Source organism: Henckelia pumila, chromosome 4 (assembly GCF_033568475.1).
Source record: "Henckelia pumila isolate YLH828 chromosome 4, ASM3356847v2, whole genome shotgun sequence".
NCBI lineage: Eukaryota > Viridiplantae > Streptophyta > Magnoliopsida > Lamiales > Gesneriaceae > Henckelia > Henckelia pumila.
Window position 1 is genome coordinate 8,080,063 of NC_133123.1, and position 22,518 is coordinate 8,102,580.

General features: G+C 34.1%; 3 protein-coding genes across 3 annotated transcripts; 2 read left to right on the top strand and 1 right to left on the bottom strand.

Moving 5' to 3' along the window:
• Nucleotides 1-6,427: 6,427 nt before the first annotated feature.
• On the top strand, nucleotides 6,428-9,611 carry LOC140865802 (pentatricopeptide repeat-containing protein At5g43790). The gene is made up of 2 exons (XM_073270576.1): nucleotides 6,428-6,600; nucleotides 7,584-9,611. The coding sequence occupies exon 2, from the start codon at nucleotides 7,707-7,709 to the stop codon at nucleotides 9,492-9,494; it is 1,788 nt and encodes a 595-aa protein (XP_073126677.1). The 5' UTR covers nucleotides 6,428-6,600; nucleotides 7,584-7,706; the 3' UTR covers nucleotides 9,495-9,611.
• A 3,888-nt stretch (nucleotides 9,612-13,499) lies between these two features.
• On the top strand, nucleotides 13,500-16,897 carry LOC140866155 (ATP sulfurylase 1, chloroplastic). Its single transcript, XM_073271061.1, has 5 exons — nucleotides 13,500-14,096; nucleotides 14,922-15,327; nucleotides 15,715-15,975; nucleotides 16,103-16,189; nucleotides 16,495-16,897. The coding sequence occupies exons 1-5, from the start codon at nucleotides 13,597-13,599 to the stop codon at nucleotides 16,630-16,632; spliced, it is 1,392 nt and encodes a 463-aa protein (XP_073127162.1). The 5' UTR covers nucleotides 13,500-13,596; the 3' UTR covers nucleotides 16,633-16,897.
• Nucleotides 16,898-17,035: 138 nt separating this feature from the next.
• Nucleotides 17,036-20,309, bottom strand: LOC140866154 (putative calcium-transporting ATPase 13, plasma membrane-type). The gene has a single exon (XM_073271060.1). The coding sequence runs from the start codon at nucleotides 20,217-20,219 to the stop codon at nucleotides 17,109-17,111; it is 3,111 nt and encodes a 1,036-aa protein (XP_073127161.1). The 5' UTR covers nucleotides 20,220-20,309; the 3' UTR covers nucleotides 17,036-17,108.
• Between the last annotated feature and the right edge of the window lie 2,209 nt (nucleotides 20,310-22,518).

Sequence of the window (22,518 nt, forward strand, 5' to 3'; positions counted from 1 at the left end):
TCCATTTGATCCATATATATACGTAATTAATACTTCTCATAGTTCGAAACGAGTCAGAGATCCTATCTCAAAATTGATCTGCGAGACAATCGTAATTTTTCGTGTTGATTCTGCAGTTGCATGTTGAGCCTAGGAGTGTAAACGAGCCGAGCTACTCGTGAGTAGCTCGGTCAAAACTTAACTCGAGAACATACAATCGAGCTCGAGCTTTAAATATATGTGCGAGAGCTACTCGATAACACATATAAATATAATATATAATATAAATATATGTATAAATATAATGTATATAATATTTTATTTATTTATTTTTTCATATGATTTTTTATTTATATATAATTTTCGAACTCGAACTCGAGTAGCTCGAGATATAGACGAGCTCGAGTACGAAATTAACTACTCGATCGAGCTCGAGTAGTCAAATATAAGTCGAGCTCGAGCTCGAGTAGTATGCTACTCGAGTCGATTACACCCCTAGTTGAGCCTAATTAAGTAGATGTCTTCAACTACGAATCACAAAAGGAGGACCACGAAAAATATGGAAGATAATGAAATATATTATTTTGTTTTTGTTTTATGACGTGAGAACTTCGGTGTATATTGGGTAAACCCCCAAATTAACGTAATAGCGTGCAAATCAGACTAACCAGTTAAACTTGACTAGACAAGCTATGTGAAACACACTAATTCAAGAAGATGTTGGTAACCTCTTATCAAAGTCTTACTTACTCCATCAACTCCAACACGTCGAGTACCATAATAAATTACAATATTGCCCAAATCCAACCCACTGTATGAGCATCTCAACCCTAAAGGCTAATAAATAAAAAAAATAGGAACACTAAATACCTTTGCGCAGTCTCCATGTTGGAGAGGGCGGTGGCGTGACAATATTCAATTTACATCAACAGAGGGACCACCCAATCCCACCAGCTCGCAGTTACTGATATATCTCTGTTATATTATTAATTAGTATTACTACGCAGCTTCCTCCAGCTTTTTATGTGCCAATCTCGATCTTTTCTTTTATTTATAAATTTTCCTAACTTCTCAAGCGTAACCCTATTCAGGCCTATATTTATATCCCCCATTTTCGAGTTTCTCCAACCAATTATTCATCAGAAGATGAAAAAACATAGAACCCATTTCTAAGGGTTTTCTAGTAGTTTTTTTTTCCCCTGTAGCCTAAGAATCTAGAAGAGTGGTGTATATCTATAATCTATGTATATCGATCTGTTTCTGCGTCGTGCAAAAGGATTAGTTGAAGCTGCCAGCATGATCTAAACCTTTCTCTCGTTTCTTGAGAAAAGATCGGATCATGTGGTTGCTTCACCTGATGCTGCTTGCATGAAAAACAACTAGCAATCGTCTTTTGGGGCACTTCCAAGCAATTTTACCCTAAAAACCCTAATCCTCTTGGACCCTGCAGTAATCAGTACTTTTCACCCCCCTTTCAGATTTTCTCAAGATATGCTTTCATTAAATCTGTCATATATGTTTACCTCTAGGCAGACTCGGGTCTTCAATTTTTTTTCCATTTTGATCCGAGATCTTGTGACAGAAAGATTTCATGAATTTTCTTGTATTTACCATATTAGGATTTTCCGTACATTCGGAAAGCCATACTTTTTATTGGATGTCCTAGGTCGAGGGGATTAAGTTTTTAGGAGCTATATATATGGACCAATACTCTCTTGAGCTAGTTTGGGGTGGGGCGGGGTGGTATCCTGAAGTTAGACACAAGTCCATGATTTTAACATGACATCAGAGCGATCCCTGTGTTGGATTGTCCTTACAGGTCACCCTCTAATGTCTTGTAAACTTTAATCCATAGTTGTTCATTTATGGGCATGATCAAGGGGTTAGTAGATGTCTCACGTCAGTTAGATTAAGTTATTGAGAGTTGTATATATGGATTTGGACAATTCCCTATTGAGCTAACTTTTGCGGTGAAATTAGGTATAAGTTAATCATCTTAACACTTTTTTTTATGGTTGCATTTGGATTTGATAAAAGGATTTTGGGGAATAATTGCAAAATGACTCTATTTTGTGGGAATTTGAGATCCATTGTATTATTATTAGTAAATAAACAAACAAACAAGTTATATATAAAACATGTCAATGAGTGGATTTCAAGAACACCCAAACAAGTGAGATATATGTATTGCTATTATGGATTTGAAATTAATAGCTCTAAAATATTATTCAATCCAAATCCAACATACATGTTTAGAGTATACAAAAGTCACAAATTATATTATTTAAATTCTCTTATATTCGTTTGGGTATATCGAATTTGATTTGAATTTTTATTTTTATTTGGTACTTAAGGTTACATTTCAATCGCATAATCTAATATCTCTTAAAAAGTGAGAGTTTAATTGTGTATTGTCTATCATGTCCTTAGGTTTATTTATTGCTTTAAATTAGTTTTTATTTATTGTGTGTTATATTGACAATGATGTCCTTTAATTGATTGTTTTTACTTTTGGCAAACTCATTGTTTCAATTTTAAAAATTATCTTATCTAATATATCTTAAAAATGGAGAGTTTAATTGTGTATTGTCTATTTGTCCTTAGGTTTATTTATTGATTTAAATTAGTTTTCATTTTAGTGTGTTATATTGAAAATGATGTCCTTTAATTGATTGTTTTTACTTTTGGCAAACTCATTGTTTCAATTTTTAAAATTATCTTAAATATTAATTGTCCAAAAATATTGTTAAATTTGTTCATAATCTAATCTAATATCTCTTAAAAAGGGAGAGTTTAATTGTGTATTGTCTATCTTGTCCTTAGGTTTATTTATTGTTTTAAATTAGTTTTCATTTATTGTGTGTTATATTGACAATGATGTCCTTTAATTGATTGTTTTTAAATTTTTAAATATAATTTGTAGTTGATTGATCAAATATATATTTTAAACTATTATGCCAATGCAAATTAATCTCATATCAAATACCAAGTTTGGAGCTTAGATTCAAACAATAGATGATTATGTTTCAAATTGTAAACCACAAATATTTGCCATTAATCTAAATGAACAGTTCATAGTGATGAATGATTTTATCAAACTTTTGGAATGGAACAACAGAATCATGAGTGCGCATAGCTGTTATTAGCTGTTTCTAAGCCACAAGTTGCATAGACAAGGAGATCCCATGCATCATTAGCAGGGTCAGTACTTAGAAGATCTAAGCTCTTTGGCAATCTAGAGATCAACAAGAAAGATACATAGTAGCAGAAAGATCACCACGAGTAATCATATACAGTCCATTTGCCCTCGAGATGAATCATGTGAGTGGCAGATCCTCGGCGTCGCGACCACGCTTCATTATTCGATGTGGCAATTACACACCAACGGAATGGAAAAATCGCCTAAAGAGGCCAAAATTGCGCGTAAGAATAAGACGATCTCGACGACTTCAAGGAAGTTTGGACATGGGAGAGTTCCATCAAGATCACAACCGAGTAGATCCAGCTTGATATAGCTAGATAACATCTATACGAGTTAATTAAAAGTAAGAGAGTGTTTGGTAGAGCCCTTCTTAGCTTCTAGCTGCATAGAAGTGCTTTTGCGTGTGTGAATGTTAAATTATGCTTTAACTTCTACAACTTTTACCCAAAAGCAAAAAGTTTTTGATGCTTTTTTTGGCTTCTGTTTTTTTGTTTAAGGTATAAAATTACAAGTTGACATATATGCCCTTAATAACTTATCATATTACATATGTTTTATTATTTTTTTAAATATTTTTTTAATTTTACATTATTATTACAATTATTTTTTTAAAAAAATATTTTTTAATTTTACATTATTATTACAAGCATTTTTTTAAAAAAATATTTTTTAAAATTTTACATTATTATTCAAGAATTTATTTAAATATATACATATTGCATTTTCATAAACTTTTGTACATATCTTGTATATTTATACAATTTTTTAATTTTTTATATTTTTATTTTTATTAATATTATATATTTTTTCAAGTATTCATCTTATAAAAATAAAATATTTTTGATACAAAATTCATAATGTAATAATAATATATAAACTCATTTTTTATAATGTGAGTATAAAAAATTAAATAATCAAATAATGGTATGATTGTTATTTAGTTAAAAAATTAAGTTTAAAAACAATTATTCTCCATTTATTGTGAATTAGAGAGGGAGTACTTGAGCTGTTGCATTAATATAACTAGTGAATTAGAGAGGGAGTACTTGAGCTGTTGCATTAATATAACATAAGTGAAATTTGTACAAGTAGTCACTGGAAAATTGGCAAAAAAGGAGAGAATAGGATTGAAAAGCCATTTGGGAGAGATGCTCTAATACAATAAAAGAGACATATGCATGTTGCTGAATATTTGATTGTAAATTAATTAATTAATAATAATTTGGTTTATAGATTACAACATGTGTTGGCAACTTGTTGGCTAGCTGACTCTATATATGCACATCCTGATGTGATGGTTTTTAAAACAAACATTGTAGAATATAAAACTAATTTGTGATGGTTTTTAAAACAAAATTAGGCCTCCATTAAAAGTACGAAATTAATTTTTAGGCCGGAATCGAATTTACAAAATTGGGCCTTCATCAAACAAGGAAGTACGATTATTTTTTTAAAAAAAAAATAATAATGTGATTATTTTTAAAACAAACAACGTAGAATATATGAAATGTTTAGAAGCCTTTGTTTTTTGCTCATGATGATTCCTAACAGAATATTAAAAATATATCATAATACATAGATATTATAAAAGTCATGAACGTGTGATTAATATCTAAAGTAATTTATGCATAAAACATTGACGTTTTAGATATTAATTTTATTAAATATCTTGAAATATAAAATACATAAAGTGATAAATATAAGAGAGAAACTACGAATACTTTAAAACTAAAAACAAATATAACGGTTAATATAATTTGAAATATAAAAATGAATAGGTTTTTCCCCTTCTGACGGTGATTTGATGCATTACAGCAAGTCAGCAATACCTTGAGAAAAGAAAAGAAAATAAAAGAAAAATACTTACATTGGGCCAACGGCTAAAACTTTTTTAACTTGGTTAATATGCTTGGGCTAAATGTCCACATACTGGCCCGGTTTCCATTAATTTTACACAGGCTCCTTTTATATTCCAATTTTTTCAGGGCCCCCACAAATGATGGGCATGTCCGTCTCTGCACACAAGTACTTGCGATGTAGTGACTTGTTTACATATATGTATTGTAGCAAATATGAGATTATAACGCTTTCGGCTGTTTAAGTTGGTAGAGTAGTTAAAATTTTGGTCAGAATTCAGGATTTTGATTCCTCCTATCAACACCGGGAGTTTACCTAATGCATACCGAAAAATAACGGCTGCAGATTTCTACCTAAAACAAATGAGAATACAAAGTTTAAACCTAGCGATGACAGCTATATTCACACGTATTTTTATAATTTATAATATTATAATGTTTCTATCATTTAGAAAAACTGTGTTGGTCTTTTAGTATTCGGATTAAATTGCTTTTTCGAAATTACAATTACATACATTTTTAACACAAAATAAAAAATAAAAACACTTAGCACACGTACCCTAATTAGTCATAAAAACTAAAATGCCCATTCTTAAGCTCCAAACCTTCAATGCTACAAAACGAAAAAACTAACTCCATTATTTTCATAATTTATAGCATTTGTTTCTACAACATTTCGAAATTATGTGTGCCTCATTTTCAAAATAATTCTTTTCATACACGCAACGTGTGTGGTGCGATAGTAGGGGTGTCAAAAACTAACCCAATTCGCCAACCCGACACGAGTCGACCCAAAAAATATCAGGTTCGGGTTGAATCGGGTTGATCCGAAAGCTAACCCGAAAAAATTAATCGGGTTCGGGTTGGGTTCGGGTCAACCCGAATTAACCCGAGATAACCCGAACATTTTTATTATTTATTTTTATATATATATAATTAAGAAAGATTTGCTACATTTTGATATGTTGTATATTTGAAAACATTTATTGTATATTGATATAATAGATTTTCGTGATTTAATGTTTATTTTGTACAATTTTATTTTTTTATTTTTTTTTTATTTTTTGTAGTAAGTATATTTTAAATTTTTACAACTAAACTTTCAAATTTAAATTATATATAAGCTTAGATTTTGTTATCATGTGATTAAATTAAATTTTATTATTATTATTGTATGTTTTGAATTTTTATTTAATTATTTTCTTAAAAAAAAAAAAATTAGGTTGATTTGGGTTGATCGAGTTAATCGAGTTAGCCGGATTCGATTTGAGAAATTTTTAAATATTTATTTCGTTAACCCGACCCATTCGAATCGACACCCCAGCGATGGGGCATATACAAATGAAGTCCTTTTGAATTCGAAAGCAATGGCCCAAACTTAAAGAGTTCATGGCCCAGGCCTTTGCTTCATCAAAGCTTTAAAGGGAAAATTCGATGCTGGCCAAACTGAAGCTAGATACAAATTTAAAGCTGGTATTCTTCCAAGAATTCCCCTGCCACCAGCACACTTCAAATTCGTTCACGAATCCATTCGCGCCGAAATTTGCTTTTAGCAGTATCCAGGTAACCCTAGGCCATTTCTTAGAAGTTTTTATTTGTAAGATCTAATGGTTCACGGGTTGTACTTGAATCGTGTCCAATATGTTCGATGAAATTACTTAAAGAAAAACTATTTTGTTCTCTGTTGCAGCCAATGGCCATACTGTAGTCACTCGTTTGCTATATTTGTTGTTTTTTCCCCGTCAACTTGCTTTGAGTTTCTTAAACTTTGTACAAATTTAAGGTCGAAAATCCTATCATCTGTTGCTTGGAAATATTTGATCCTGCATTTATGTACGTTGTCTGTAAAAAGACAAATTTTTGCTCAGTGGATTACATAGATTCACGTAAGAACTTATTCTTGCTGTCTGAACTTCTTTGTGATCGTTTGTGGGGAAAAGTTGTATTTTTTTTAAAGCTGTTTTTGTTTAGATTTATGTGGCAAAAATGAACCCCTTTGTTCCTATGATTTTCATATCAACAGTGGACATATTGTGCTATCAACCGTGTACTATTTATCCATACTTTGCATTAATGGGGGTCCCTTCCAGACCATTTTTGGTCTATATGGTACTCTTTTTATTTCTTAAAATTAAAATATCCTTCCCCATTCTTAGTATATTAATTTATTGATTTATCCAACATTCCATCTGGTGCATATTATTCATTTTCTAAAATACACCTTGATCTTGTTGTAGTATACATTATTTTAACATCTTAATCTTTTCTAATTGCTAAAATTACTTTAATAATAACTTGATGTATTAAATCCTGATGCTTAAGATTACTAATGCTATGTTACATAATTATTGATATGGTAACGGACAAATCTGTGTGCGTCATTACTAATTATTGAGCATGTGTTTCTTTGGCTTAGAAATTATGATTTAGTCCCTAAGATTGGTTGTATGACTGTTAAAGCAGAAATTTGCATGCTATCCTTTAGAATATGAAATGTTTCTCAATGAAATTCATCCATGTTTCACACATGCTTTGCCTTATGGCAGCTCAATGAATGTGCAAAAGCAAGGTTGATTCACTTGGACCACACTCACTCATCTCTTCCTGTCTAGCTGCCTTGTGCTAAAGAGAGAAGGAATATATAATGAGCATGTGTACGTCTAAATTATATGAAATCAGTAAGCCCAACATCAAACCATCCAGTCCTTCATCTGTTACGACAATGCAAGACATTGGATACTTTCAAACGAGTTCACGCTCAAATGATCACAACTGGCCTCATCCGCCACACATATCCTGTCAGCCGCATTCTCTACTTTTCTTCCGCTCTGGCTCCTGTAACCTACACACTAACCATATTCAACCAAGTCTTGAATCCAAGTATCTTTCTCTATAACACCCTCGTCTCTTCCCTCACTCGAGAAGATCACATTCAAGTTGCACTGTCCATATATTCTCGCATTCTGACTCACTTCAGTGTCATACCAAATAACTATACCTACCCTTCACTTTTCAAGGCTTTTGGGTCCCATCAATGGCTCAAAGAAGGCAAATCGCTACATGTACATGTCTTAAAATTTCTTGGTACCCCTATTGACGAGTTCATTCAAGCCTCATTGGTTACTTTTTATTCCAGATGTGGTAAAGTAGGTATTGCTAGATATATATTCGATCGAATTAGGAAACCCGATTTGGCGACGTGGAACTCTATGCTATCAGCTTATGCATGTAATGCTACGCCTAGTTTAGCTGATAATATACATGGAAATACTGGTTTTTCTCTGGAGGTTTTGAGTTTGTTCAGCTTAATGCAGAAGTCTTTTGTGGTGCCAAATGAAGTAACGTTAGTTACTTTAATCACTGCATGTGCTGATCTAGGTGCTCTCAGTCAAGGTACATGGGCACATGTTTATGTAATTAGAAATAATCTTATCGTCAATCACTTTATTGGCACGGCATTAATCACTTTGTACGCCAATTCTGGCTGTCTTGATTTAGCTAGCCAATTATTCAACCAGTTGGCACATAGGGATGCATTTTGTTTCAATGCCATGATTAGAGGATTTGCAATCCATGGACGTGGTAATGAGGCACTTGGTTTGTTTCGGAAAATGATACAAGTGGGTTTTGCCCCTGATGGCACAACAATATTATCGGTAATGAATGCTTGCTCGCATGTGGGATTGGTTGATGAAGGGCGAAAATATTTTGAGTCAATGAAAAGTGTATATAGACTTGAGCCTAAGATTGAGCACTATTGTTGCCTAGTGGATCTTCTAGGCCGAGCTGGGCTTGTTGAGGACGCCGAGGAAATAGTTTTATCCATGCCTATGAAGCCTAATGCCATTTTGTGGAGGTCTTTACTCGGAGCCGCTAGAGTTCATGGGAATTTAGATATTGGTGAAGTTGCATTGAGGAAACTATTGGAATTAGAACCCGAGAATAGTGGGAATTTTGTGCTTTTATCGAATATGTATGCTTTTTTGAACAGGTGGGAAGATGTTAAACGAGTACGAACATCGATGAAACGTCTTGGCATCGACAAAACTCCTGGAAGTAGCATAGTTGAGGTGAATGGTTCGATGCATGAGTTCCTCATTGGTGACAGGAGTCATCCAAAAGTGAAAGATATATACTTGAAGCTCGAAGAAATGAACAAAAGGTTACAAGATTATGGTCATCTTCCAAGAACCCGAGATGTGTTGTTTGACATTGAAGATGAAGAAAGGGAAGAAGCTCTTTCATATCACAGCGAAAGGCTAGCTATATCGTTTGCTCTTCTTGAATCTGATGCTAGTGCACCTATCAGGATTATAAAGAATCTTCGGGTTTGTGTGGATTGTCATTCCTGCACTAAGCTTTTTTCGAAAATATACAAAAGAGAGATTATAGTCAGAGACAGAACCAGGTTTCATCACTTCAAGAATGGAACTTGTTCTTGTCTGGATTACTGGTAGAACTTGGTGGTGTTTTGTGGGGATAAAAAATTTGAAGTCGCTTTTTTCTATTTCTTTTTTTTTTTTTTTTTTTTTTTTTCAAAAAAAAATTTCATCTCAACGTTTTTCAATCCTTTGTGCTGCCTATATTTCAAAAAAGAAATTTCATCTCAACGTTTTTCATCCTTTGTGCTGCATCTATACTATGTTATAAAGTTGAGAGACTTTAGAAATCCCTTCTCTTAGTCTAATATGCGGACATAGAGCTGTCAAACGGGCCAACACATGGCGGGGCGGGCCGGCCTACCAAAAACCCACCTTTTGGCGGTCGAGGGCGGGCCGATCCACTATCCCTGCGGGCTAGAAATCCTCAACCCAACCCAACCCAACGTGGGCTGCGGGTTAAGCGGGCCGACCCGCGGGTTGGCTTATTACAAATAAAAATTAATAAAAATCATTATAATTAATTATAAATAAATAAATAAATAAATATTAATAAAAAAATTTTAATTATTGATTTCATGTGTAAATTTTATATAAAGTAATTAATAAAAAAAATTCACAACTTTCATTAAAAAATACATATATCACAATAAAAATAAAAAATAATTCTCCAGGCTTGCGGGTCAACCCAGGCCCACGGCGGGCCAACCCGCGCGGGTTGCGGGCCTATACGGGTTGGCCCAACCCACTTAAATCGTGTGGCAGGGCAGGTCGACCCGGCGGGTCTAACCCAAATTGACGGTTCTATGCGGACACCATGTTTTCTTGACCATTTTACTCTTTAGCTTCACACATTCGTATTTGTTTTCATCTAATATTTTATTTCTCATTCACTCAATCTCACTCCACCTTTTCACTTATTACCCCACTACCCATCCACGTCTTCTCCCACATTTTTTTAAACAAAAAAACTGCATATCAATTAACTAGCTCACTGGGCACTAACTCCAATTATCCTCACGGATTTTCAATTTCATCATATTTTTCATTTGACTTTTAATTTTTCAAATGATTTTTTTTCTCAATAATATGTTGATCAGAAATAATAAGAAAGTGATCGTAGCAAAAATATTTCGTTATGTTGCGTGTGTCAAATTTACTAGTATATATTTATATTTAAGTGTATATTTTCGAGTTTAAGGGAGTAACCATTGTTTTCTATAAAGCACACAAAACCCAAAAAATGCGAGAAAAGGGTATTAGACGTGTTATTAACTTATTATTAGCAACATAATTTACATATGTGTTTTCTTAATATATATATTTTGTTTAAACACATAAAACTTAAATATGCCATTACAATATTACTAAGATAAAAACATGATAGCGAAATATTTTTCAAATTAACAAAACATAGGTGTCCGCAGCAACTAAAATAAAGATTGTTTTGTTTGACGTCCTTTGACTGCCTTTGACGGCCAATTATGATCATCTTATACTGTTAATCTGTCATTACTAAATCATTATTGTATCAAATTACCCGATGAGACGATCCATCTGTACTTGGATTATTATGCGCTAATTTCAATAAAATAACGGATCAAATGGGATTAAACAAATGAAGAGCAAAAAAGTTCGTTCGTCTTTTATACAACTTTTTGAGTTCATATGAATCTGGCTTTGATCCCGGTGAAGTTCAATAAGATGGGACTTTAGTCACATAATTATTATTAGCTTGTTAATTGTTAATGTGGGCCTATGAATTGTAAGGAAGTGGATTCCTAGAAACTCACGATGACAGAATAAATAAAATGAAATTAGCAAAAATATGTGGCTTAAACTTGTTCAACTTCAACTTAACGGGACGGCAAGACAAATTTTAAAAAATAAAAATTAAGGTGAGAAGGAAATTGTGTATATCTCAATAATACAATTTTAAATGTTTTTTTTAGAAAAAAAACTACTAGTGTTCTTGTGAGCTCAAAATAATAATTTTTAAGTTCAGAACATAATTGATGTTCTTGTATAAAATCATATTTGATAATTGATATAATATACTCGGTGAACCATGTATTGAACCCGCACCAGTCTACTCAAATACTACCACGTGATTATAACCACCTCGACTTGGGAGGAGATGCTCGTGTTAAACGTGGGCATCGCCAATGAAAACAATCCAATTCTAAAAAATTAATTTGAAAAGATGTGTTTATATATCTTTATATGTTTACTTCTTGTGCATGCCAAAGGTTTATATTTAATAAGAGAGATAAATATTAATTATTAAATACAATAAATGTAGAGGTCATTTGATAACTATATATACTTAAAAGAGCAATGTTATATGTACAACAAATTTTGTACAACAAATCTTACAACACAATGTAAAAATTAAATATATCAAAATCTCACGATAAATTGAATACAAAATCTCGTAATAAAATAACAAATCTCACGATATAATTATTGTAAATATCGTTATACACGATATTTATTGTACCTTTAGCATTATCCTACTTAAAAAATTATAACGATGAAGGTATTTTTTTTAAGCTTAAAATTAATGAAAGTTATATACGTGCAACAGTATCGGTGGTTGCTTGAGTGCTAATTTAATTTATAATTCAACTTTTAATATGCGCAAAACACCACCCACTCTTCGGGGCCCGTTAGCATATTTGATTTATGCTAACACTAAGTATAATAAATAATAAATATTATTATACAGCCCATTTAGATTTAATAGATATTTTTTAAAAAAAGTGTTATTAAAGTTATAATTTTTGGCTTTTGAAAAAACTCTAATTTTGACTTAAAAAATGTTTTTTAAGCGTGTATTTTGCCATTCAAACACTTTATTAACAAAAAAAACATTTTTTTATATTAAAAAGTGTTTTTTTAGCTTGATTTTTGATATCAAACGGGGCCATAGTTAGGACATAATCTATATATATATATATATATTCCTAAAAAAGTTATAAAACAATATTATAATATTTTTTTAGGCTAAAAAAATATTATAATGGTGGATGAAGGGCCGCATGGAGTTTGAAACTTTGAACCAAGAACGGTAAAGTTTTAAATTTTTTTGTGTCTCATTTAAATATATTTTTTAATAGAAGGATAAAGTTTTAGGTCACCTTAAATGAAAACACGTCCACATTCATTCTGATGTATCTTACCATATCCGTGAATATGATAACATAGTGAAATCCAACATGTTGAATCCATCCAAAAATTGATGACACTAGTATCCGGCACTTCTCGTACCTTTTTCGCATTTTGTACTGTTTATTATTAGAAAATTTAATGTTCATAAAATGTCTGGAATAATTTTCGATAATCAAATATGATCCATAAATAGTCCGTACGATGTTTATAACAAAATTTAAATATATGAACATTAAATTGCTCGACCGTGATACCTTTTTATTATTCATTTTTTTGGTGAAAAATAAAATTTTAAATAATTGTAAAACCCATTTTATTACTTTTTCAACATATATATATTTTTTTCGTTTTGTTCATCCGCTTAATTAAAATTCAATCACTTTCCAAAGATTTCATGTCATCGTTTATATTTTGACATAAGATTTCAAAATAATTTACATTAGGATTCTACACTATTGATTGGTAAGTGAGACCCTACCTATACAGGCACTGCCTTGACATGCATCTAACAGTTGATATTTATCAATAAATGTGGGGTCCATGAGTTTTTAGTGGACCCCGCATATATTGATAAATTACCACCCTTAGATCTATCATGGGGTAATGCCTGTATAGGTAGGTTGAAATGATCCTTATTTGATTGGGTTATAAAATGATTTGATATATATATTTTTTGGATGTGAAAACAAAACAAAGTTATGTTATGTATCTATGTTATTAGTTAAACTATATTTTTCTCCGATTATTTCAATTTTAATAATCAATAAATTTAATATTAAAATTAAAATTTAAAAAATGTACTTAATTATCTATTCTCTCTGCCAGTGTGCCACCACCAGCTAGTTAATTAATTAATTTATCCCAAATGATTTTGTCTAATTTATTTCCAAAAGTATCGACACCAAACAGAGCCTTAACATTGTTCTTTCTCTCTCCCTCCAAATCTTCTCTCTCCTCTCCACAGGCCACCAGCTGAAATTGGACCCAAAGAGAGCCAAAAATCACAACAATGGCTTCTCTCTACCTCAAAAATTCCACCTCTTCCTTCCATTCCCTCCCAAAAATACCGAAAACCCATATCCCTCCGCCCCTCAACGTCCCACTCCGCCGCCTCCCCGCCTCCAAATTCCGACGCCTCCCTCGCATATCCGCTTCTCTGATCGATCCGGATGGCGGGAAGCTTGTTCAACTATTCGTTCCAGAATCAGAAAAAGCCTCCAAATTGAAGCAGGCTGCAAGCCTTCCGAAGATCAGGCTCTCCATGATCGACCTTCAGTGGGTGCATGTGCTCAGCGAAGGCTGGGCCAGCCCCTTGAAGGGATTCATGAAAGAGTCTCAGTTCCTCCAAACACTTCATTTCAATTCTCTCCGTCTAGAAGACGGGTCCTTTGTGAACATGTCGGTGCCCATCGTGCTCGCGATCGATGATGATCAGAAGAGTCGGGTCGGGTCGTTCACCAGCGTGGCACTTGTCGATCAGAAGGGCGACCCGGTTGCTATTTTAAACGAGTAAGGGCAATTCACTTCGTTTTTTTTTTTTTTTTTTTTTAAATCTGGGTCCTTTAATTTTCCTTTTGATGGTGTTCATCTGCAAAGCACGTTGAATTTTTGTGCTAAAAATGTGATTTTTGCTTGCAACTTTGAATACAATGATATATTCCTGGTGATACATGCAAATATGCACCAATTTTCATTCTGTTTTGGTTGCATACGTGGGGTACTTGGTGTGTTTAAAATCATATTTCTTATCAGCTATACCACATATATTAATTAATTTGATCATGTAAGTTTTTTTTTTTTTTTTTTTTTTTTTTTTTTTTTTTTAATATGAGTTTTTTGAACCATACGTGATTGTTATAGAATATAAATTTTGTTCCTTAAAGTTCTAAGTTGCCCTCTCTCCAAAGTGATGGACTGGCCACTAAATCCGACAATTCTAAGCGGTAGATAGGGCCATTTAATAAGATTGCCTCTCCTCATTAACAATTATGTCAACTTGCAGTGGACCTAGACTTGTTGCTGATGCATACCTGCGTTGCAATTGACAAGAGTGGATTAATATTTCTGGCTTTAATACGAAAATATGGTCTAATTTTTATTTTTATTTTTTCAATCTTTTGATAGCAAAATATCAATCAGAACCATTTTGCATTGGTGGTGTTATTTTATTTTACAATTTTCTGAACAAGATCAAAATCATGGATTCCTTAGCGTATCTTTCTTCGAGTATTTGATCAATGTGTGTGGCATTCATTTTACCAACCTATGATGCATGACGCTCTACTCATCCTCAATGTTAAAAGAACATTTTTTGTCTTGAATTTTCCCTTGCAGCATTGAGATCTACAAGCACAATAAAGAAGAACGTATAGCAAGAACTTGGGGTACGACTGCACCTGGTCTGCCTTATGTTGATGAAGCAATAACAGACTCTGGAAACTGGCTGATAGGTGGTGATTTGGAGGTCATACATCCCATTCAATATAATGATGGCCTCGATCGATTCCGTCTTTCTCCTGCACAGCTTCGTAATGAGTTTGAGAGACGCAATGCAGATGCGGTGTTTGCTTTCCAGCTAAGAAACCCTGTGCACAATGGTCATGCTCTATTGATGACTGACACGCGTCGCCGACTTCTTGAGATGGGATACAAGAATCCCATCCTCTTGCTTCATCCTTTAGGGGGTTACACAAAAGCTGATGATGTTCCACTTAGCTGGCGAATGAAGCAGCATGAAAAGGTAAATTTATTTAATGCTCGATATCAATCATGATACTAGTACTATTACCGAGCAGCATGTCGCAAATGAAGTTGTTGGAGAACAATAATTGTTTATATCTGGTTTTCTGTATGATACCAACAATCAAAACATGATGCTTTATATGATTTAAAGGATTCGAGTTCTATGTTACCAGTATTTTCGACTTTTGGCACACCGGCAGTTGCATTATCTTACAAGATTGAATTTAACTGTTTAGTTCACTTTGAGTTCATTTTACCACAATACAATTTGTGAAAGCTTCAAGGCGGGGCTATAAATTTTTCTTATGATGATGTCATTCAGTATTACCATCTACCACCATGTTGCCTTACTGATAATGTTTCATATTTCTTTATGTTCTTTTAGGTGCTTGAAGATGGTGTCCTTGATCCAGAGACTACGGTGGTATCGATATTTCCGTCTCCAATGCACTATGCTGGCCCAACTGAGGTACAGTGGCATGCTAAAGCTCGGATTAATGCAGGCGCAAACTTTTACATTGTTGGGCGCGACCCAGCTGGCATGAGCCACCCCATCGAGAAACGGGATTTGTATGATGCTGATCATGGAAAGAAAGTACTAAGTATGGCTCCTGGATTGGAGAAGTTGAACATTTTACCATTCAAGGTACTCACGATCACTTTGTCGCCCCTTATGTTGACTAAAAATCTGAGTCAACTTTCCATTTGAATGTTATGAGGGATACTGAAAAGATTAATGCTGCATATTGACCAGTAGCTATTAATCATTGCAGGTGGCTGCATATGACAAGACTCAGGGTAAAATGGCATTTTTTGATCCATCAAGGACTCAAGATTTTCTATTCATATCTGGCACCAAGGTATCTCCCTTACCACCATCACTGCTTCCGTGTAAATATAAAGGAGCTTAACCGAAGCTATAATATAGTGGTAGAAATTTCATGTATCTTAAAAAATTTAGGGACGTTGTGTTAGAATATATTAAACTAGAGGTAAATTTAGAAGAAGAAAAGGCTCCTACCTCCTCCCTTTCTGTCTCATCAACTGCATCAATGGTGATTTTTAAAAGAGATTCTGTGCATATTCTGGAATTATATGCTTGCTAATATCCATTGTATTGAACAATTTTCCTCGGTATAACGTCCATGGTTTTATTCAACTCCAGATGCGAACTTTGGCAAAGAACAAGGAAAACCCACCTGATGGATTCATGTGCCCTGGTGGCTGGCAAGTGTTGGTGGAGTATTACGATAGTTTAGCTCCCTTTGAGAATGGTGCTCTGCCTGTACCTGTTCCTGTCTAAAGTTGATTCCTGTGTATAATTTGCCTTGGAAGAAAACTTGAATCCTGTGTAAAATTATGTCTTTGGAGAAAACTTAAACCTCCCGTATCTATCGTACCATGTATGATTGGCATCAAACATGGTAAAAAATCTCAGTCTAGCTCAATAAAGCCTTGTGAGGTGTGACGGCATGATCGATTTGCCTCAATCTGTATTATATTTGCCACTTGTTGGCTTTGTGCAGATCATATTTCTGCACCCTGTATGATATTTGATTTCTGCTTGACGGAGAGGAGTAATGGTGGGTTGCTGCTGAAAAATCTTCTGTTAGCGCATTAGCTTTCTTCATAGAAACGTGATAGAGTTTTAACACTTTTTTTTTTTTTAAAAAAAGAATATCATTTCATTATACTCATGCATGAACTAATATAGAAAATACATGTATTATAAAATGCATCAGAAATAAACAAAAGAATCATATACTACGGATCAGAAAGCTAAGCATAATTTCTACTATGTTGATGCCTCAAAAAGTTCTTGAAACTGAAAAAACTGGACACTGGTCTCTCAGTTACTGGTATGCATTTGACAAGCCAACCAATCGGCCACGAAGCAGCTGCGATTCCGATGCACAATCCCCACTGTCCCCAATTTAACCTCTCTGTATCTGCAAACTTCTTAAGAAACTCCACCATAACCACTTGAAGAATCAAAGTTATCCCAACAATCCCCAAGAACAGCTTGTTCTTGTGTATCCCCTCGAACACATTCTTTTTCTCGAGTTTACGCGCATTGAACTCATTAAACACTTGACACAAAACAAAAGTGTTGAATATCAATGTGTCGTTCACCCTTTTGCTGATGCTCAGAATGGATTCTCCTCTGAATTGTAATATCAAGAGAACAGATATCTGATACAAGGCTTGAGATAGCAAATTCCTCCACATAACATTGGTGATCAGTGGCTCCGTTCGACCCACAGGCTTCTGGTTCATGAGTTCTTTTGTGGGCTTTTCTGTGGCCAGGGCTAATGCTCCCAAAGTGTCCATGATCAGGTTCACCCACAAAAGTTGAACCGCAGTCAACGGTACCTCACCGGCTGAAACCGCTGCCACAAAGTTGATGACAAGAGCTGCCACATTTACTGTGAGCTGAAACTGGATGAATTTCTGAATGTTGTTGTAAACACATCTTCCCCACCTCAAAACGGTAGCAACTGAAGCGAAGTTATCGTCCAAGATTACGATATCCGAACTCTCCTTTGCCACTTCTGTGCCTTGAATCCCCATTGACAGGCCTATATCAGCTTCCTTCAGAGCTGGTGCATCGTTTGTGCCATCTCCAGTCACTGCCACAACATGGCCTTTTCTTTTCAGGCACTGCACCATCAGAAGTTTGTCGAAAGGAGACGACCTTGCCATGACACAGATTTTGTCGACTTTCTCCATTCTTTCCTCATCCGTGTATCCACGAAACTCCACCCCTTCAATCACTATCCCATCTTGGTCAGGACGCAGTATTCCACACTCGGTGGCTATAGCTTTTGCGGTGAATACATTGTCGCCCGTGATCATCTTAACTTTCACACCAGCAAATTGACAATCTTCCACGGCTTTCTTCACGCCAGGGCGACACGGATCTTTCAATCCCACCATGCCCAACAGGGTCAACCCACTTTCTTGAATTTTTGGATGGTTGTCACCCCTCTCATGCTCGACCTCTAGAACTTGCTTATGTGCAAATGCGATGCAGCGAAGACTACTGGCAGCCATCCCTTGAATAATCTGATCAAATTTCACCCTTTCAAGATCATTCAAATATTTAATATCACCTTTCATATCATAATAATGAGAGCACATTGCAAGTATCATTTCAGCAGCTCCTTTCCAGTGTACATGACTCCCATCACCTTCAACTTTCTTCATCAGAACGCCGCTTCTCTTCTTTTCGGAATTGAATGCCTCAACCTTCAAAACATTGCAGTTTCGTTTTACCGCCTCCATATCCATGTTTAAGTCAAGCACGGCCCATGAAAGAATCGCCTTCTCCGTAGGACTGCCAGAGAACTCAAGATCAGTTCCTGATATCCCAGACCTGTAGACACTACCTGTTGTGTTGAGGCCAATCCCTTGGTAGAATAATTCAAGAACATCACTAGAAATCAAAGAATAATCCATCCCTTGTAGAGATTCATTTCCCAGCCAAAACTTGGTTACTTTCATCTGATTCATAGTCAGAGTACCTGTTTTATCGGTACATATAGTTGTGGCAGATCCCATCGTCTCACAAGCTGAGAGCTTTCTCACCATTGCCTGATCTGCCATCATTCGTTTCATCGAATAAGCAAGAGTAAGTGTGACTGCAAGCGGCAGCCCTTCTGGAATCGCGACGACTACTATAGTTACAGCAGCAGCAATAATCCTCACCACAGCATTGATCACATCATCAGCCTTGGTCCTACTGCCATTGAACTCTTTATTCCCATTGTTATCTTCCGTGTTTCCTGTGAAGTAGCGTACCAGAAGCACAACAAGAACTAGAAAGGCTACTGCTAAACCAACCTTACCGATTGATGAAGTTAGCTTGTTTAAACGCGTTTGGAGGGGCGTTTGCTCATTCGAATCACGACTTATTGTGCTCATCATTTCCCCCCAAATAGTGTTCATTCCCACAGAAGTGACCAGCATTTTACCATACCCATCGGCCACCTTGGTACCTGAAAACAGAAAAGGTTTCTGATATGCATTAATCTCCACATGATCACTTTCTCCAGTCATGCTAGATTCATCCACTTGCAAAGAGTGGCCTTCTATGAATAGCCCATCCGCAGGTACTTGATCACCAATCTTGAGACAAACAACTTCTCCAACAACGATCTCAAAGATCGTTATCTGTTGCCTTCGACCCTTTCTCACAACTTCTACAGGAATATTGCTGCTCACTTTCGAAAGCTTCTCGAACTGCCTGTTTTGCCTGAAATTACTGATGGCAGAAACAGAAATAACGAGAAATACAGCAACAAATATGCTTCCTCCATCATACCAACCCTCTTTAGGACCATTCTCTTTGATACCGAATCCAAGAGAGAGTGCAGCACAGAGCAATAGAATTAGAATCGTCGGATCCTTGAAAGCTTCCCACACAAAATGGAGGAAACTCTTAGTTGGTGGCTTTTGATATGTATTCGTACCAAATGCTTCACTCCTAGAAGATATATCTTCTAAGTCACCAGTGATCCCATGCTGCAAATCTGTCTTTAGAGAAGAAGAAATCCCTTCGACTCCTCCAAGTTTAGCCAAATGATCAAGGCTTTTGTCCTTAACAACTTTTGCAATGCTGGATTGATATTCAACACCAGTGAATAAGGGATGCTCTTGAACAACATCGAGAATGACTTTCGAAGGCGATTCGGGCGAAATCTTGCTCCATTTCGTCGATATCTCTTGTTGTTTGAAGCGAGGGAAGAAAGCCCTTGAACAATAAATGGTGACGAAAGCCAAATGCCATCTTTTTTTACTGCGTACGCTGAGATTCACAGTGTCATGCAGATCAGTGCTTAATAAGTTCATGCACTGCGAATTTGCAAGAATGGCCGAACCCGAACTCATGTTGATTGGTTATATATATAATATATAAGAAATAAGAGAATTAAAAAACCGAACTCGATAAAACAAATTCGGCGAAGAAGAAGAAATTCAAGCTTGTGGATGATTCTCTCCATTGCATGAATGTTTTTGTTATATAAGGAGAAGGTGAACGCGTAACAGTAACTTCGCGGGAGGCTTCCTTTAACCGTGTCGTAATTTAAGCATTATAATTATTGAAACGAACACGTGTTACTATATATCGACTTGATTATTTTTATGACGAATTTTTTTTTTCAAACTATAATTATATTTACTCAGAGTCTTAAACTTAATGAGAAAGATAAGATTTTTTTTCCAAAAAATAAAGAAAGATACGATTTTGTTTTTTCAGGGAAAATGCAATTTTGATCTTGTATGTTTGTCATTTTGCGATTTTTGTTCTCAATGTTTTCATCTTTCAGTTTTAGTCCTATTTGTTCCGATTTTTTGCAATTTCAGTTATTTTTTTTCAAAAATGTTTACATGGTAATATACAAGTCAGCTCCACATCAGCAATGCGATGGTTTTAAAATTGCAAAAAAAATAAAATCAATATACATGGAAAAAGGACTAAAATTGCAAAAAAAATAAATATTGCAGACTAAAACTGAAACATGAAAATTTATAAAATCAATATCGCAAAGTGACAAACTTATCGGACCAAAAAACAATTTTCTCAATTTTTTATTTTTGTCTAAAGAAATAAGACAAGATGTTTTCTTTTTTTGATTCGATTCCAGAATTCGCAGGTACGTATTCCTTGATAAACTCCACCATTAATGAAAGTTTGATTTGAATGTCATAAATTGCATCCAATGATCGAATTTCCTGGAAATTTCATGTGTAAAATAACTTTTTAGGGTTTTAATTTTTATCTAGTCATGGGAAAAATGGAGAGTTAAGTAGTTAACAAATTCTTATTATTTTTTATTATTATTTAAAAGTTAAGAAACATAAATTCACCTGTGTAATCAATTACGTACACGTTGCAATATAATATTTTATACACAATAAAAATAAGTTAAGTGCTCAAGAAATTTTCAAGAAAACAACTGAAATACATTTTTAAAAATTTTACTTATCGAAAGGTCAAATTATATTTATTTGGTGAAAGATGAAGATCACCTAATTTTAGAAAATTAAGCTCTTTAATATAAAATCAAATGGTTATACGGTTTGTTTTCAAGGGGAAGAAAAAAATTAAACACAATTTAGAGATGAAGAATTATGTATATTTTAAATTATTTTTTCCTAACAAAATATTATCTTACTATTTTTTTTTGTGACGTGGGAACCCGCAACCGCTACTCTTAGGTGCGCTCTGGGTGAACCCCAGACTAACGCAATAGCCTGCAAACTTCGCTAGTCAGGTAAACCGCTACCCTTAGTTGCGTTGAAAAACTTTCAACTCAACCCACTTAAATTGTGTAATTGGGTGGGCCGACCCGGCGACCCTAACCCAAATTGACGGCTCTACTATACGTACTAATAACTTCTTAATGATTAAGTAAATTCTTATTTAACATTACAATTGTACTCATTATATATCTCTTTTTGATTACATTTTTTCCTTAAAATATTTTTTTTTTAATCTTCAATCTTCTCTTTATCTATATTTGTAAATTTCATCCTTTCTTCACATTTATTATTATTATTATTATTATTATTATTATTATTATTATTATTATTATTATTATTATTATTATTATTATTATTATTATTATATAAGATATATCTCTCATCATATATTCTTTAATTACTGAAACATATTCAAAGTTTTTAACACGTCATGTATATATTATATCGGATATGCGACACATGAAAACGTGGATTATAATATTAATAACACATTACAATGATCTACGGGTATGGATAGTTATAAGAACTTTCAAACAAAACAAGAGAATTTTGAAATTTCTCTGAAGGTTGGTTTTAAGGAGGGAAAATAAAATATATTAATTTTTATTAGTATTTAAAAGGGTCAGTATTTTTTTCTCCTTCTGTAAATAGAATGGAATAAAATATATAAGTTGATATTCTGTAACTTTTCGACAGTCTCTTTAGATGATTTCATAGAATATTTTCCTGCCGTTGGCATTGATTCCTAGCGAAAAATCCTCGACTTTTCGTTCTTTCTCTTTTTTTTTTTTTTTTTTTTTAAATGAAGAGGAACACGTAACCATTACCTATCATTTAGTACACATTTTAAATTTTTAATATAAATTACTAAATATTCTTTTTTTAGGAAAAACTTGTAATTTTATTAAGTATAATCCTTCAT

Bases quoted from the DNA above. Each gene is read 5' to 3' on its own strand.
- LOC140866155 (XM_073271061.1), top strand. From the start codon at position 13,597: ATGGCTTCTCTCTACCTCAAAAATTCCACCTCTTCCTTCCATTCCCTC. The intron at 15,328-15,714 runs GTAAATTTATTT...ATGTTCTTTTAG, and splicing joins GAATGAAGCAGCATGAAAAG to GTGCTTGAAGATGGTGTCCT. The intron at 15,976-16,102 runs GTACTCACGATC...TAATCATTGCAG, and splicing joins TGAACATTTTACCATTCAAG to GTGGCTGCATATGACAAGAC.
- LOC140866154 (XM_073271060.1), bottom strand. From the start codon at position 20,219: ATGAGTTCGGGTTCGGCCATTCTTGCAAATTCGCAGTGCATGAACTTA.
- LOC140865802 (XM_073270576.1), top strand. From the start codon at position 7,707: ATGAAATCAGTAAGCCCAACATCAAACCATCCAGTCCTTCATCTGTTA.